Source organism: Nicotiana sylvestris, chromosome 5, assembly GCF_000393655.2.
Source record: "Nicotiana sylvestris chromosome 5, ASM39365v2, whole genome shotgun sequence".
NCBI lineage: Eukaryota > Viridiplantae > Streptophyta > Magnoliopsida > Solanales > Solanaceae > Nicotiana > Nicotiana sylvestris.
Genome location: NC_091061.1, coordinates 174,119,230 through 174,132,255, shown reverse-complemented (window position 1 = coordinate 174,132,255; position 13,026 = coordinate 174,119,230). Strand labels below are relative to the sequence as shown.

Sequence of the window (13,026 nt, the reverse complement as noted above, 5' to 3'; positions counted from 1 at the left end):
TGCCAGCGCCGAATTTTGAGAAAGGAGAGGAGTGGCTGTAGTGGAAGCTGACTCTCATCCTTCTCACCTGTAATCTCTATCCTCAGTCCCATAATTATTGACCAATCACACACCATCCTACTCGCCTTTCCCTTACTCGCACATGTACTCGCCCCTGCCCTTTCTTAAATGTGTCAAATTTTCTTAAAGTTATTTTTCTTTAATTATCATAAACATCATTTCATTTTCCTTCGGTAGTTTTCGATTTTCAATTCCTAATAACATAAGAAATATAACTTGATATATAATTAATCAGTATGAATTTTTGATTACTAAATTATCTGACTCCTAGCATCTAGGTAGATTCATCCAATTAAATCTATGATTATTGATTATGTAGAATTTACATATAAGAGAGAAAGGATAATAAGTATTATGTTATGTATAGAATATGGATTTTGAAGAATCACGTCTAAATAGAGGATATACTGCATCAAAAGATGAATTATATTGCACGATTTTGATCAGACACTAAATATAAGAAAAGATAACTTTTGAAACTTGTAATTTGAAGAGATTAGATATTTGTGTGAATATAAATTATTCATTGAATATAGAATTTTAAAGTTAAATTATTTTTTAAATATAATTTTTTTCTAAGATGGATATTTTTTTAAACAAAATAGAGTAAAAGAAAATATGTCGCCCAAAATGCGCAGGAGACAACAAAGTAATACTCAAATTTGCTTTAAAGATAAATTCCCCCCTCTAACTTTGATCAATCGTCATTTTACCACTTATACTATGTTATATGTCTATTTCGCCATTGACATCTTAAATTTTGCTTCTATGTAATACTCATTCTGATCACTTTTTACTTGACATGTATACTAAAAATAGATTTTTATTTTTACTTGTCACTTTACGCATATCAAGAGAAGACAATTTCTTTTTCCTATTGTGCCCACAGTATTTATTACTCATTTCAAATTATTTTTCTCAAATCCAATAAAATGTGTATCAATTAATATGGGTATCATGGTAAATTATGCATATCATTTATTATTTTTTAAGGGGCGTGAAAAGTCAAAACGTACCAAGTAAAAGTGAACAAAGGGAGTACTTTTTAATTTTCTATATTTTCTTAATGTAGTTATATTACCTAATAATGTTATATTTTGTTATTAAATTTAGTTTAAGTTCATTAGCATTATAAGTAGAATAATCTTGTTATGAATTTGTGAAAAACTCTGCCACTCTTTTATGTTTATTATTTCAATATTATGCGTATAATTAAGTGTGTACATATGTGTCTCTCTCCGTGTGTATTTGTGATTTCTCCAAGTTTCATTTTGTGTATACTAGTTTTAGTGTACGTGCGTTGCACGTGTATGTTGCTTCAATCAATAAATATATTTATATGTAAGAAGAAAAAGTTACTGAAAAATAGCAATTTATATCAAAATAATTTAAGTATTTTCTTAAGGAAATCATTTGTAAAAGGTGGTTAAAATTTTAATTGTTTCTTAATTTTATACATTAAAATTTCTGATTCAAATAATATATATTCGATAAATAAAATTGCTTTTAAAATCTTAAATAAGTAAATATTAGGAAAATTAACACATAAAATAATTAGTTGTGACATAATTTAAGAAAATATAATTTAAACAACCAAGAAAATATTTTCGTATGAAAAGGAAAATAAAGGATCACAATTGATCTTGCACGCTAAAATTTTCCTTGTACGATATAGGTACAAAATATTTATATGAAAATTATAAAATATTTTTTGTACTTGGTTGAAAAGAAACTTTACTTTTTTATATTCTCTTCTTTTTTAATATAATTTTATCCTTATTTAGTTGATTTCGAACTTCTAAATATTAGGTAATATTTAAAATTTTACTTGATTTTAAAGTCCTAACTATTAGGAAAGTAACTTAAATTACATATTTGTCAAATGTGAAACTTATTTTTGAAAGTTAAAAAAGACGAACTACATTTCAGCAAGGGCGTTCATATTTTTAATATATTTGAAAATTGTTGGATTATATTATTTTTTCTAATAATTAATTCATAGACTTAATTATTATTTTTATTATAATAGTAACTAACAAGAAAAAATGACAATTATGTCAAGGATACTAATATAAAGAAATAATTCATATAAGGTAATTTAAATTTAAATTAGTTTTAAAGTAACACAAAAAATAAATTATCCCAGATAGTTTCCATGTTCCCCTACATTTCTTACCAATTGAGCGTGCATGTATTGGGTGAGTTTATTAAAGTGTTTAATTAATAGAATTTTAGTTGATGTTAAAATCCTATATTTTAAGAATTTAATATGAAATGATTACAGTTATATAAATAATTTAAATAAGGTAAAATCTTAATTGATTTTGAACTCCTAAATATTAGGACTTCATTCATAATTTAAATCGGAAACTAAGTCCTAAATATTAGAAAAATAATTTGAATTACTATTTTGTCCAATATAAAATTTATTTTTAAAGGGTAAAAAAGGCGAACGATATTTTGCTAAGGGCCTTTGTGCTTTTAATATATTATAGATAATTTTTGAGTTTTATACCTTTATTGAAGAAGAAGAAGACGACAGAGATCATGAAACCTGGCAATGAAGCTCCGCCGACGATAATGGAGAATTCGTCGGAAGGCGGCAAGGATGGTTTCTAATGGTGGATCAAGGGGGAAAATTGAAGATTAGGAGAATTAGCACTTCATTTTTAAAACCATATAAGTTACATTTTAACTGCAAACTACGAGTCCTTTTAAAAAATCTCAAAAAATTATTTACATCCCTCAAGTTTGACTTAAAAATCAAACTCCCCCTCGTATTTTATTAGTAGTCATTTCCTCCCCTCTCATAACTGAGGCGAGTACGGTATTTGAACTTACACACGCAAGTGGGCGTTAAACAAAAGATACCAATACCAAGTTACACTACACTTCCCTCCCAATATAAAAATCCTCTCTCTCTCAACCTCTTCGAAACATTCAAAAAATCTCATAAACGAAACAAAAAAAAAAAAAAAACCTCTCTCTAAAAGCACCAAGAGAAAAAAATAAAAAAATCTCCGGCGAATCTCCGACGATGGCCGTACCGGAAAATTTAACCAGAGAGCAGTGCCTATACTTAGCAAAGCTCGCCGAGCAAGCCGAGCGTTACGAGGAGATGGTAAAATTCATGGACCGCCTCGTAGCCGTCTCGGGTTCCTCTGAACTAACTGTAGAGGAGCGAAATCTCCTCTCGGTAGCGTATAAGAACGTAATCGGTTCACTTCGAGCCGCGTGGAGGATAGTATCGTCAATTGAGCAAAAGGAAGAAGGGAGGAAGAACGACGAACACGTGGTTTTAGTGAAGGATTATAGATCTAAGGTTGAATCTGAGCTTAGTGATGTTTGTGCTGGAATTTTGAAGATTTTGGATCAGTATTTGATTCCTTCAGCTTCTGCTGGTGAGTCGAAGGTGTTTTACTTGAAGATGAAGGGAGATTATTATCGTTATTTGGCTGAATTTAAAGTTGGTAATGAACGTAAGGAAGCTGCTGAGGATACTATGCTTGCCTACAAAGCTGCTCAGGTATATTTTATTATTAAATTTAAGTTAGGCAATAACCTGAGTGCACAGAATTTTCTTACACTGTCTGTAAAATTTAACATGATATAGTAGGTTACCTGTAATTACAATACTTACCTGATCGTGTACATATTGTTTAAATGTCAGTTCACAGAGCTTATACTCTTTATTTTTTAAATTTATTTCAATTTTGAATCTACTTTAATTCTGGAATTGTTAATTATTTAATTCTTCCGTCCTTCGTGTATTAGTAAATGGAAATTACTTTTTTTTTTCGAACTTCAAGTATTCTGAATAATGATGGAAATTGGAGCATGTGAGTAGCTTGAAGATTGGAATTTTAAGCGGTTTGATTTTGACCTTGTTAATGTGGATCTCCATATCTTGGTAGTTTTATGCTGTTTTCGAATATTAAAATGCTGGGGAAGGCATTAATTGTGTAATAGTTGAACTTTTAAAAGATCTACCAGCTGATTAGACTTAACTATACCTGAAAATTGGATGCTTTTGGCATAACTAGAGGGGAGGGAACCTCAAGTCCCCGCTATATCCTTGAAATAGAGATGTGATAATAGCTTGTTCTGCTATTACACCAAGATAATCCAATTTTCCTTCAACGTTTGGACTGTATTACAAATGTCCTGATCTTAATGAAGTCATCACTTGAAAAAACTTGATTATCTCTAAGCACTGACTTCGTGGTAGATTTTTAGAACATTTTTCCAGCACCGACTCTTTTGCTTGTTATTTCAAGGCACAATTTGTTCTTAGACATCTCTTGCCATTTAAAGAAAAAACCATTAGCACTTTTAGGCTTTTAGCCTCTCTTTTTTCATGGCAAATCACCTTTATTATTGGATTATAAGCCAGTAAACGGGTGTAACTTTGATTAGGGAACGAGATCATGGAGCTTAAAGTGTAATCATCTAATGATACTGCTTTGAAATCTTTTCTAGATGTAAATATGTGGCATAAGTCAAATCTTCCCATTCATATCCAGGAATGGAGCTCTGCAACGTCTCATGCAATTTATATTTTAGTCATACCAGTTCATGTGTCTGGCTCAGCTTATATTCTGCTGCTCTCACCTTATATTCATATCACTTCATTCATGCATTTTTTACTCCCACATTTATGAACTGATAATAATGCTGAATTTCTTGTTTTTGTTATTATCAGTTCCGGAGATGCTTTCACCTGCATAAAGTGAAAGCTGGTTGACTGTTGTGTTACTTATTTATGCATTTCTTGTGATTGTGCTACAGGACATCGCCCTTGCTGAGCTTGCCCCAACACATCCTATACGACTTGGGCTAGCTCTCAACTATTCAGTATTCTACTATGAGATTCTGAATGCATCAGAAAAAGCATGCAGCATGGCTAAACAGGTTAGTTGGTTTCTCTTCCCCCTATTGTGTAGTTATCTACTTTTTCCTCCACCAGGAATGTAATGACAATGTGTCCTTCAGTATAACTTTTAGCCCTGCCACCTATATACCTGGCGTTTTATGAGTGTAAGATGCATGCACTTTATTTTTATCGTTGATATTTTGATAATGCTCCTTCAGAGTCTTGGATAAAAGCATAGCACAGTCATATCAGAATCAGTAAAAGCATCGAAGATAATGACGTTCACTCCGATGTGCCATAGTGTTCAGAACTTTTTCTTTCTTTCATTTATTTTCTGGTGTGGGTCTGAGACTAAGGTATATGAGGAAGGAACTTTTTCTGATACAAAAAAAAAGTTTGTTGCCAGCCAGGAGGCAAATAAACATTATCTTGGGAGAAAATAACTCATGTTGTCTTGCCAAGTTGATGTTTGATTCAGTATATGCATGAGGCTTGAGCTGATTGGTATTCAAATCGGTGTATTTGTGCATTAGATCTCCATTATGTTGCTGTTTTTGCTTGTGGAGAATCTAGGCTTCTCGCAGTTGGGTTTCCACTGTTTGGTCCCTAGTATTTGGATATTTAAGTATTTAACATGTCATTGAGTAGTAATAATAGGAGTTAGAGTTAGAACTTAGGAGACAGCATGTGATGAAAATTATTAAATATATAATCCTGCCATCGTTTTTCAGGGGAAAGAATCACGAAAATCAGAGCTGACGTAAAAGAAAAGTAGTAACTGCATTTTGATTATGGAAATCAGTAGAATAGTTAAGCCGCTTGATATAATTGTGTAAATATTGGTTATAAGGAACAACTCGGCTGCATTTTTGTAGCTAGGTTGCACTTCTTGCTAATCCTAGGAAGTTTCTTGCTAAAATATCAAAGATCCACTTGTATCTGCTTTTATATGCAGAAATAAGCATGTGGAGATTTTGGTAGTGTTGTATAGAGTACTATTTGAAGCTAGGCTCATTCAGGTTAAAGTGTAGCAAATTTATAAAAATCCCAATATGCTGGAATTCCGTACACTATTGCAATCTGGGGTTGCTGCGAAGATTTCACAATGAGAGTGATACAACCTCGTTTTAGTTCTGTGGTGGAACAGAATAATGGTACATCTTAGATGAAGTTTCAAGCTATTAGCATGACTTTTAGCATGATAAAGGAAGAGAAATTACAGCTTCTTAGTCCTAGGACTATTGTGCTGGACATGTTTTGAGATTAAATTGTTAAAAGGAAACATAGCATGCTCTGTCATCCTGAAATGAAAGGTCGATGTGTTATGCTTATTAATTAGGTGTTCTAGGTGGTGAATTGAGAGGACTTCTCTATGGTGTTTGTGTGAGTAGTTGCTGTGCAACGTTGTAAGAATTATTTCACTTCTCATATTCTTGTTAGTTAAATGCATAGATCTTTGACCATGTGATTATGCCAAAGAGTACTACATCAACAATGAATTCCCCGCATATTCACTTGATTCATTTTTAGTTTTTAATGAATCAAGTTTGATCTTAGGTGTATAATTGAGCTGATTCTTGAATTTCCTTTCGCTATGTTGCAGGCCTTTGAGGAAGCTATTGCCGAACTGGACACTTTGGGGGAGGAATCCTATAAAGATAGCACCCTTATCATGCAGTTATTGAGGGACAATCTCACTCTCTGGACTTCCGATATGCAGGTACGTCATTTTTCCTAATTAAAAAAGTTCATTGAATTAGATAATTAGCATACGGATGCTTTTTTTTCTTCCTGTTCTTCTCTAAATATGATTACACCATGCAAACATTAAAGCATGATACAAGTATTTCGATGCATAACTAAATCCCAGCTAATGGACTTCGATAAATTCCATTCACACTGCAATTCAAATGTACAGATTTTCTACCTATATCCAATCCCATTGAGAATAGTAGCCAGTTGCTTCCGGCTTGTTGTGTACTCGTAGTCCTTTTGCTTAATAGAACTAAAACATGAGTATATTTTGGCTAATGCAGGAGCAGATGGACGAGGCTTGACATTAAACTGCTCCTTCGGGGGGTGGGCTCAAATTTCACACAGCAACTCTGTAATCTACGTATGCAACTGATAGCTTTTGTAATTTTATTTCTCATGCCTACTTTGATAATTATCTTATTCAAACTCTGGTTTGAAACTTAATATTTTTAATTTTATTTCTCGAGCTTCCCTTTTTTGTTTCTTCTTTCTCTTTTTGTAGAATTTTTTTCTTTTTTTCGCTGAAGTCACCTTTCGAAGATCCTCATTCTTTTGCCCACCACGGAAACAGAAATCGTTTAGGAGCATTCTGAAGAGTCGATTTTTTCCCCTTGAACATGAAAGTATCTCAGCCAATCCTAAACTAATACTCCTAGTTTCAGAGGGTAACTGAATGGTTGATTGATTGCTAGATATGAAAGAAAGAGATTTGCTTATGTAAGTGTGGACAAATAGGATGAAATAGCCTTCTCATTGTCTTTATATCAACATAGATGCAATCATAGGCGTACATTTGGTAGTCTGTCTTTCACTAAACAGGTGAATTGCACATATAGGATTAACTTATTGTCTAGAGCCTAATAAACGATAAAACTTTAGTCACTTCAGTTCCATCCATCCAACGTGGTTCCTTGCAATCATATACTGCAACAAAAGATCTTCATAATGCCAGGAATGGACTTAATTCGTTTGCTTTATACCCAGCTCAACTAAAGATCATGGTGCAAGAACCGTTCTACTTGAGTAGGAGTGGCAAATGGACGGGGCGGATCGAATTGTTGGAGCTGATTATTCAACATCCACTATGGCAATCTTAGATACAGAAGAAAATGAGGAAAAGATTTCAGATGAGAGAAAGGATTTAGAGTTTGGTCCTAATGAAGATGACTTTGGTCGGAACAACCAAAGTCTTTTATTCTCTCACAATTTAACAGATCTCAGTTGTCCAAATCAGAGCAAAAGTTCTAATCACAAGCGTTCATCTCATATGGAATCATTTAATCAACACCGTTGATTCAACGATTCTCATTTTTGTGCGTGTGAGCATGTGTCAGTACAGAAAATTTGTTTTTTTATATTCTTGCACAATTATATAATTAGTTAGACTAGACTAATAGAAAGAATACACCCGTACAGTAGCATAACAAATTTTGATTCCTTTTATCTATATAAATAGCTGTACAACAATTGAATAAAATACACAGAAATTTTTTTACTGCCTTCTCCATTGAATTCTTTCATGGTATCAGAGCAATAGAAGCTCGATCCCTCATCTCCTTCTTTGCTTACTCTGTGAAACTCTTGAATCATGCCTGATAACACTGAAGCAACAACCACTCAAGCCACTACTGGTGCAGTATCCATCATTGACTCCAATCATGCTTGCTTCCTTCATTCCTCTGCTGCACCAGGAATGACGTTTGTCAATTCTGCCTTTGATGGTAGAGGATTTCAAGGATGGAAAAGGTCAGTGCTTATAGCCCTCTCAACCAAGAACAAAATAGGCTTCATTAATGGTGCTTGCCCTGTTCCAGCTGCTGATTCAAAGGACTTCCAGCCCTAGAGTATATACAATGACATGGTCACATCTTGGCTATTCAACTCACTATCCAAGGACATAGGGGATAATGTCATATACTCAAAATCTGCTAAGGACCTATGGACCAGTTTAGAACATAGATTTGGTCAGTCAAATGGAGCTAATCTTTATCACCTAAGAAAGGAATTGTCAGGATTAGTCCAAGGGACAAATGACATAGCAAGCTATTTCACAAAACTCAAATGATTATAGGATGAGTTGGATTCACTAAATTGTGATGTGAAATGCAGTTGTTTGTGTGTGTGAAGGGAAACAAAGACTAGAAAAATCATTAGAAGATGAGAGACTCATTCAATTTCTTATGGGTTTGAATGACAGTTATGGACAAGCAAGGGGGAAACATTCTCATGATGAATATTTTACCAAACATAAATCATGCATGCTCTCTTGTGCTACAAGATGAAAGCCAGAGAGAAATCTTTGCCAATCCACTCATTTGTCCTGATTCCTCAGCTTTTATGGTCACAAATCAAAACAACTTTGCCCAAAGAGGAGGAAGGCAGACCTAAAAAGGAAGTACTCAATATCCAAAATTTGGAAACAACATGCAAAAGGGAACCAATAGTTTTGTTAAGAGGAATTCAACTTTCAAAGGAAAGGAAAGCAAGTTTAATCCTAATGTTTCCTGTAGATATTGTAAAAAGGTAGAACACACTATGAATGATTGTTATAGAATAATTGGATTTCCAGAAGACTTTGAGTTCACAAAGGGAAATCAAATGCAAATCATGGGAAATGGAGCATTTCAAATGGAACAAACAGAACATAACAATACTAATTAGACTGAAATGATCAATCAACACCTATCACAAGATCAGTTTTCTCAGCTGATACAACTGATCAAACAAGTCAAAGTTGCAGACACAGGAAATTCATGAGCAGAAATCAATGCCAATACTATTGCTGGTACTATTACAAGATATTCAGGAACTTTTTTTTAGTTTTTAATTCTAGTACATGGATTATTGACTCTGGGGCCTCTAAACACATGTGTTTTGACTCAAATGCCTTTATTTTTTTAACAGCTTTATCAGTTCCCTTGAATATAAACTTACCTAATTCATTCAAAGTCACAGTCACTCACATAGGAAGGATTGCTATTCTACCTGATTACATCTTGAAAAATGTATTACATGTGCCTAGTTTCAGATACAACTTATTATTTGTTAACAGTTTTGTTTGCAATTTCAGTCAATCCTCTTTTTCACTTCTTCCTATTGTTCCCTGCAGGCCCCTTAGTGAAGAGGGCACACGTTTTTGGTGAAGCTAGGGAAGGTCTTTATCTTTTGGAGCCAAGTCAAGTTAGAAATAGAATAGAAGTAGAGCCAACTCTTTCCTCAAATCAAAATGTCTTTAGTGAATTATCAGTTTCTTTTCCTTTCTCAGCAAATGTAGTTTCAGATGTAAGCCTTTGACATGTTAGATTGGGGCATTTGCCTTTTTCATCAATGAAGCATCTCAATTTTATTTCTTTACCCTCTAAATCTCAATGTTTCTGTGATATCTGTCCTAAGGCTAGGCAAACCAGAATTCCTTGTACTCTAAGTCAAATTAAAACAAAAAGGCCTTTTGAGTTAATTCATGTTGATGTTTGGGAACCCTACAAAGTAACCACTTATAATGGTTTCAAACATTTCTTAACTATTGTGGATGACTACAGTAGATGAGCTTGGACTTTTCTCATTAGTACCCTTTTGGTATACTGATTTTTTTTACAATGGTGGAAAGACAATTTTGGATGAAGGTGTAGAAGTTGAGAACATTTTGAACTAGGCAAAGGTTCTCAAGAAGCAGCCTTTTTTGCTTCACAAGGAATACTGCACCAAACACCATGTGTGGGCACACCTCAACAGACTGGGGTGGTTGAGAGGAAGCATAGACATCTTTTGAAAATTGCAAGAGATTTGCTATTTCAATCTAAACTTCCTCTAATCTATTGGGGAGAATGTGTGTCGACTGCTACTTATCTGATCAATAGGCTACCTTCTAAGGTTCTCAAAGGTAGATCACCTTACTTTGTGTTGTTTAAACAACAACCATCCTATGATTCATTCAAATTTTTGGTTGTCGTTGCTATGTATCTACTCTGTCTGCTGGGAGAGGAAAATTTGATCTCAGGGTAAGCCTTGTGTGTTTCTGGGATACCCTTTGGGCCAAAAAGTGTATAAGGTTCTGGATTTGAATACAAAAAGAGTAACAGTCTCCAGGGATGTTCAATTTTATTAAAATAAATACCATTTTGACCCTACCAACCTAACTCCAGGATTCATCCATCTTTCCTATTCCATCAACCATAGAATATGATCCTCTTTCAGACCACATTCACCAAATTCCTGCTACATCCATGGAACTTTCCCAATCACTATCCCAATACATCCACCACAGCATACCTATCACACCTCAATCACCCTATACTACTTACTCAAGATCCACTTCCCATTGCCCTTTATCCATAACTCTAACAGAAATTAGGAAGTCCACTAGAACACATAACACACCAGCATACCTACAAGACTATGTTTGCAATTCAGTATTCCTAGCGGATCTAACTAACTCCTGTTTCATGGAACCAATTCAACCTAATGTGCTACCCTTTACAACCCTTTCATTTGTCAACCAATCTCTAATTAAATCCACTTCTTACCTCATAGAACCTACATCCTATTCATAGGCCATGTTGCATCCAGGATGACAATAGGCCGTGGCTAAGGAATTGGAAGCTCTTGCTTTGAACAAGACTTGGGAAGTAGTCCCTTTACCTATTGGGAAGAAAGCCCTTCCCTGCAAGTGAGTCTATAGAATGAAGTACAAATCAATGGTTCTTTGGAAAGGTTCAAGGCTCACTTGGTTATTAGGGGAGACACACAAAGAGAAGGTATAGACTTCACTGAGACCTTTTCTCCAGTTGTCAAGATGACAACAATCAGATGTCTTCTTGCTATTGCAGTAAAGAAAGGATGGCAAGTATCACAATCGGATGTAAACAATGCCTTCCTGCATGGAGATTTGCAGAAAGAGGTATACATGAAATTTTCAGCAGGAACATCACCACCTTCACCTAATCATGTTTGCCTTTTGAAAAAATCTCTATATGGGTTGCGACAAGCCTCACGACAATGGTATGCAAGGCTCATCGCAACTCTGAATTTCAAAGGGTACTCACATTCTTTAAATGATTACTTTTTATTTTTGAAGAAATCAGCAAGGAAAACTACTATAGTTGCTGTCTACGTTGATGACATTCTAATCATAGGGAATGACCCTAATGAGCAGACATAACTTAAATTTTTTCTTGATTCTGAGTTCAAAATCAAGGATCTAGGGGAAGCACATTATTTTTTGGGTTTTGAAATCATCAGAGAAAAACAAGGAATCATTTTGACTCAAAAACGTTATACCTTGGATCTCTTATCTGAGTTTGACTGCATGCAAATGAGACCAACTTCTTCTCTTTTGGATCCCACTCAGAAGCTTCACTCAGAACAAGGCACTTTGCTTCAAGATCCCACCTTTTATCGCCGACTATTGGGGAAATTAAATTTTCTCACCCATACTCGACCGGATCTCTCCTTTGCTGTGCAACACCTCAGCCAGGTCATGCAAACGCCTCGCCAGCCTCACCTAGATGTTGCCTATCACTGTTTCAAATACCTTCTCAAAGATCCTGGTTTGGGCTTATTTCTGAATTCAAGATATGATTACGAGCTGCTGGATTTCTGTGATTTCGATTGGGGATCTTGTCCTCAATCTCGGAAATCCATTAGTGGATTTTTCATCAGCTTGGGAGGAACTCCTGTTTCCTGGAGATCAAAGAAACAATTTTCAATCTCTCTTTCCTCTGTTGAAGCAGAGTATCACTCAATGAGAAGAGTCACGGCTGAAATTACCTAGTTGGTACGCTTATTAAATGACCTATCTGTTTCCCCTTCCTTGCCCATTAATCTCTTCTTCGATAGTCAAGCGGCTATCCACATCGCCAAAAATCCAGTCTTTTACGAGCGTACCAAGCACGTGGAATTGGATTGTCACTTTGTCCGGTAATAATTTTTGGCCGGAATCATTTCACTCTCTTACGTTCCGTCCAAATCTCAATTAGCGGACATTTTCACTAAGTCCTTGGCTGGACCCACTCACAACTCCATTATTGGCAAGTTGGGAGTGGTTCATACCCCCTCCAACTTGATGGGGGGGGGGGTGTTGGAGTTGATTATTCAACATCCACCATGGCAATCTTAGATACAGAAGAAAATGAGGAAAAGATTTCAGATGAGAGAAAGGATTTAGGGTTTGGTCCAAATGAAGATGACAACCAAAGTCTTTTATTCTCTCACAATTTAACATATCTCAGTCGTCCAAATCAGAGCAAAAGTTTTAATCACAATCGTTCATCTCATATGGAATCATTTAATCAATACCGTTGATTCAACATAGCTGCAAACTTAGGATTCTCATTTTTGTG

The 13,026-nt window shown here is 34.8% G+C and overlaps 2 protein-coding genes across 4 annotated transcripts; both read left to right on the top strand.

Annotated features, from left to right (window-relative positions):
* The first annotated feature begins 2,955 nt into the window (after positions 1 to 2,955).
* Positions 2,956 to 10,037, top strand: LOC104214895 (14-3-3-like protein D). 3 transcript variants are annotated; one of them, XR_011399968.1, is made up of 5 exons: positions 2,956 to 3,586; positions 4,849 to 4,971; positions 6,537 to 6,653; positions 6,970 to 7,049; positions 9,798 to 10,037. XR_011399968.1 is itself a non-coding variant. In XM_009764617.2 (4 exons), the coding sequence occupies exons 1-4, from the start codon at positions 3,098 to 3,100 to the stop codon at positions 6,988 to 6,990; spliced, it is 750 nt and encodes a 249-aa protein (XP_009762919.1). In that variant the 5' UTR covers positions 2,956 to 3,097; the 3' UTR covers positions 6,991 to 7,146. The 3 variants fall into 3 exon arrangements, 1 of the variants encoding a protein (XP_009762919.1); XR_011399969.1 differs by lacking the exon at positions 9,798 to 10,037 and adding an exon at positions 7,673 to 8,180; XM_009764617.2 differs by lacking the exon at positions 9,798 to 10,037 and having other exon boundaries at positions 6,970 to 7,146.
* Positions 10,038 to 11,999: 1,962 nt separating this feature from the next.
* LOC138869675 (uncharacterized mitochondrial protein AtMg00240-like) lies at positions 12,000 to 12,458 on the top strand. Its single transcript, XM_070147315.1, has one exon. The coding sequence runs from the start codon at positions 12,000 to 12,002 to the stop codon at positions 12,456 to 12,458; it is 459 nt and encodes a 152-aa protein (XP_070003416.1).
* The last annotated feature ends 568 nt before the right edge of the window (positions 12,459 to 13,026 follow it).

Excerpts from the sequence above, each read along its gene's own strand:
- LOC104214895 (XM_009764617.2), top strand. The coding sequence starts at position 3,098 with ATGGCCGTACCGGAAAATTTAACCAGAGAGCAGTGCCTATACTTAGCA. Across the intron at positions 3,587-4,848 it reads TTGCCTACAAAGCTGCTCAG|GACATCGCCCTTGCTGAGCT; the intron begins GTATATTTTATT and ends ATTGTGCTACAG. Across the intron at positions 4,972-6,536 it reads CATGCAGCATGGCTAAACAG|GCCTTTGAGGAAGCTATTGC; the intron begins GTTAGTTGGTTT and ends GCTATGTTGCAG.
- LOC138869675 (XM_070147315.1), top strand. The coding sequence starts at position 12,000 with ATGAGACCAACTTCTTCTCTTTTGGATCCCACTCAGAAGCTTCACTCA.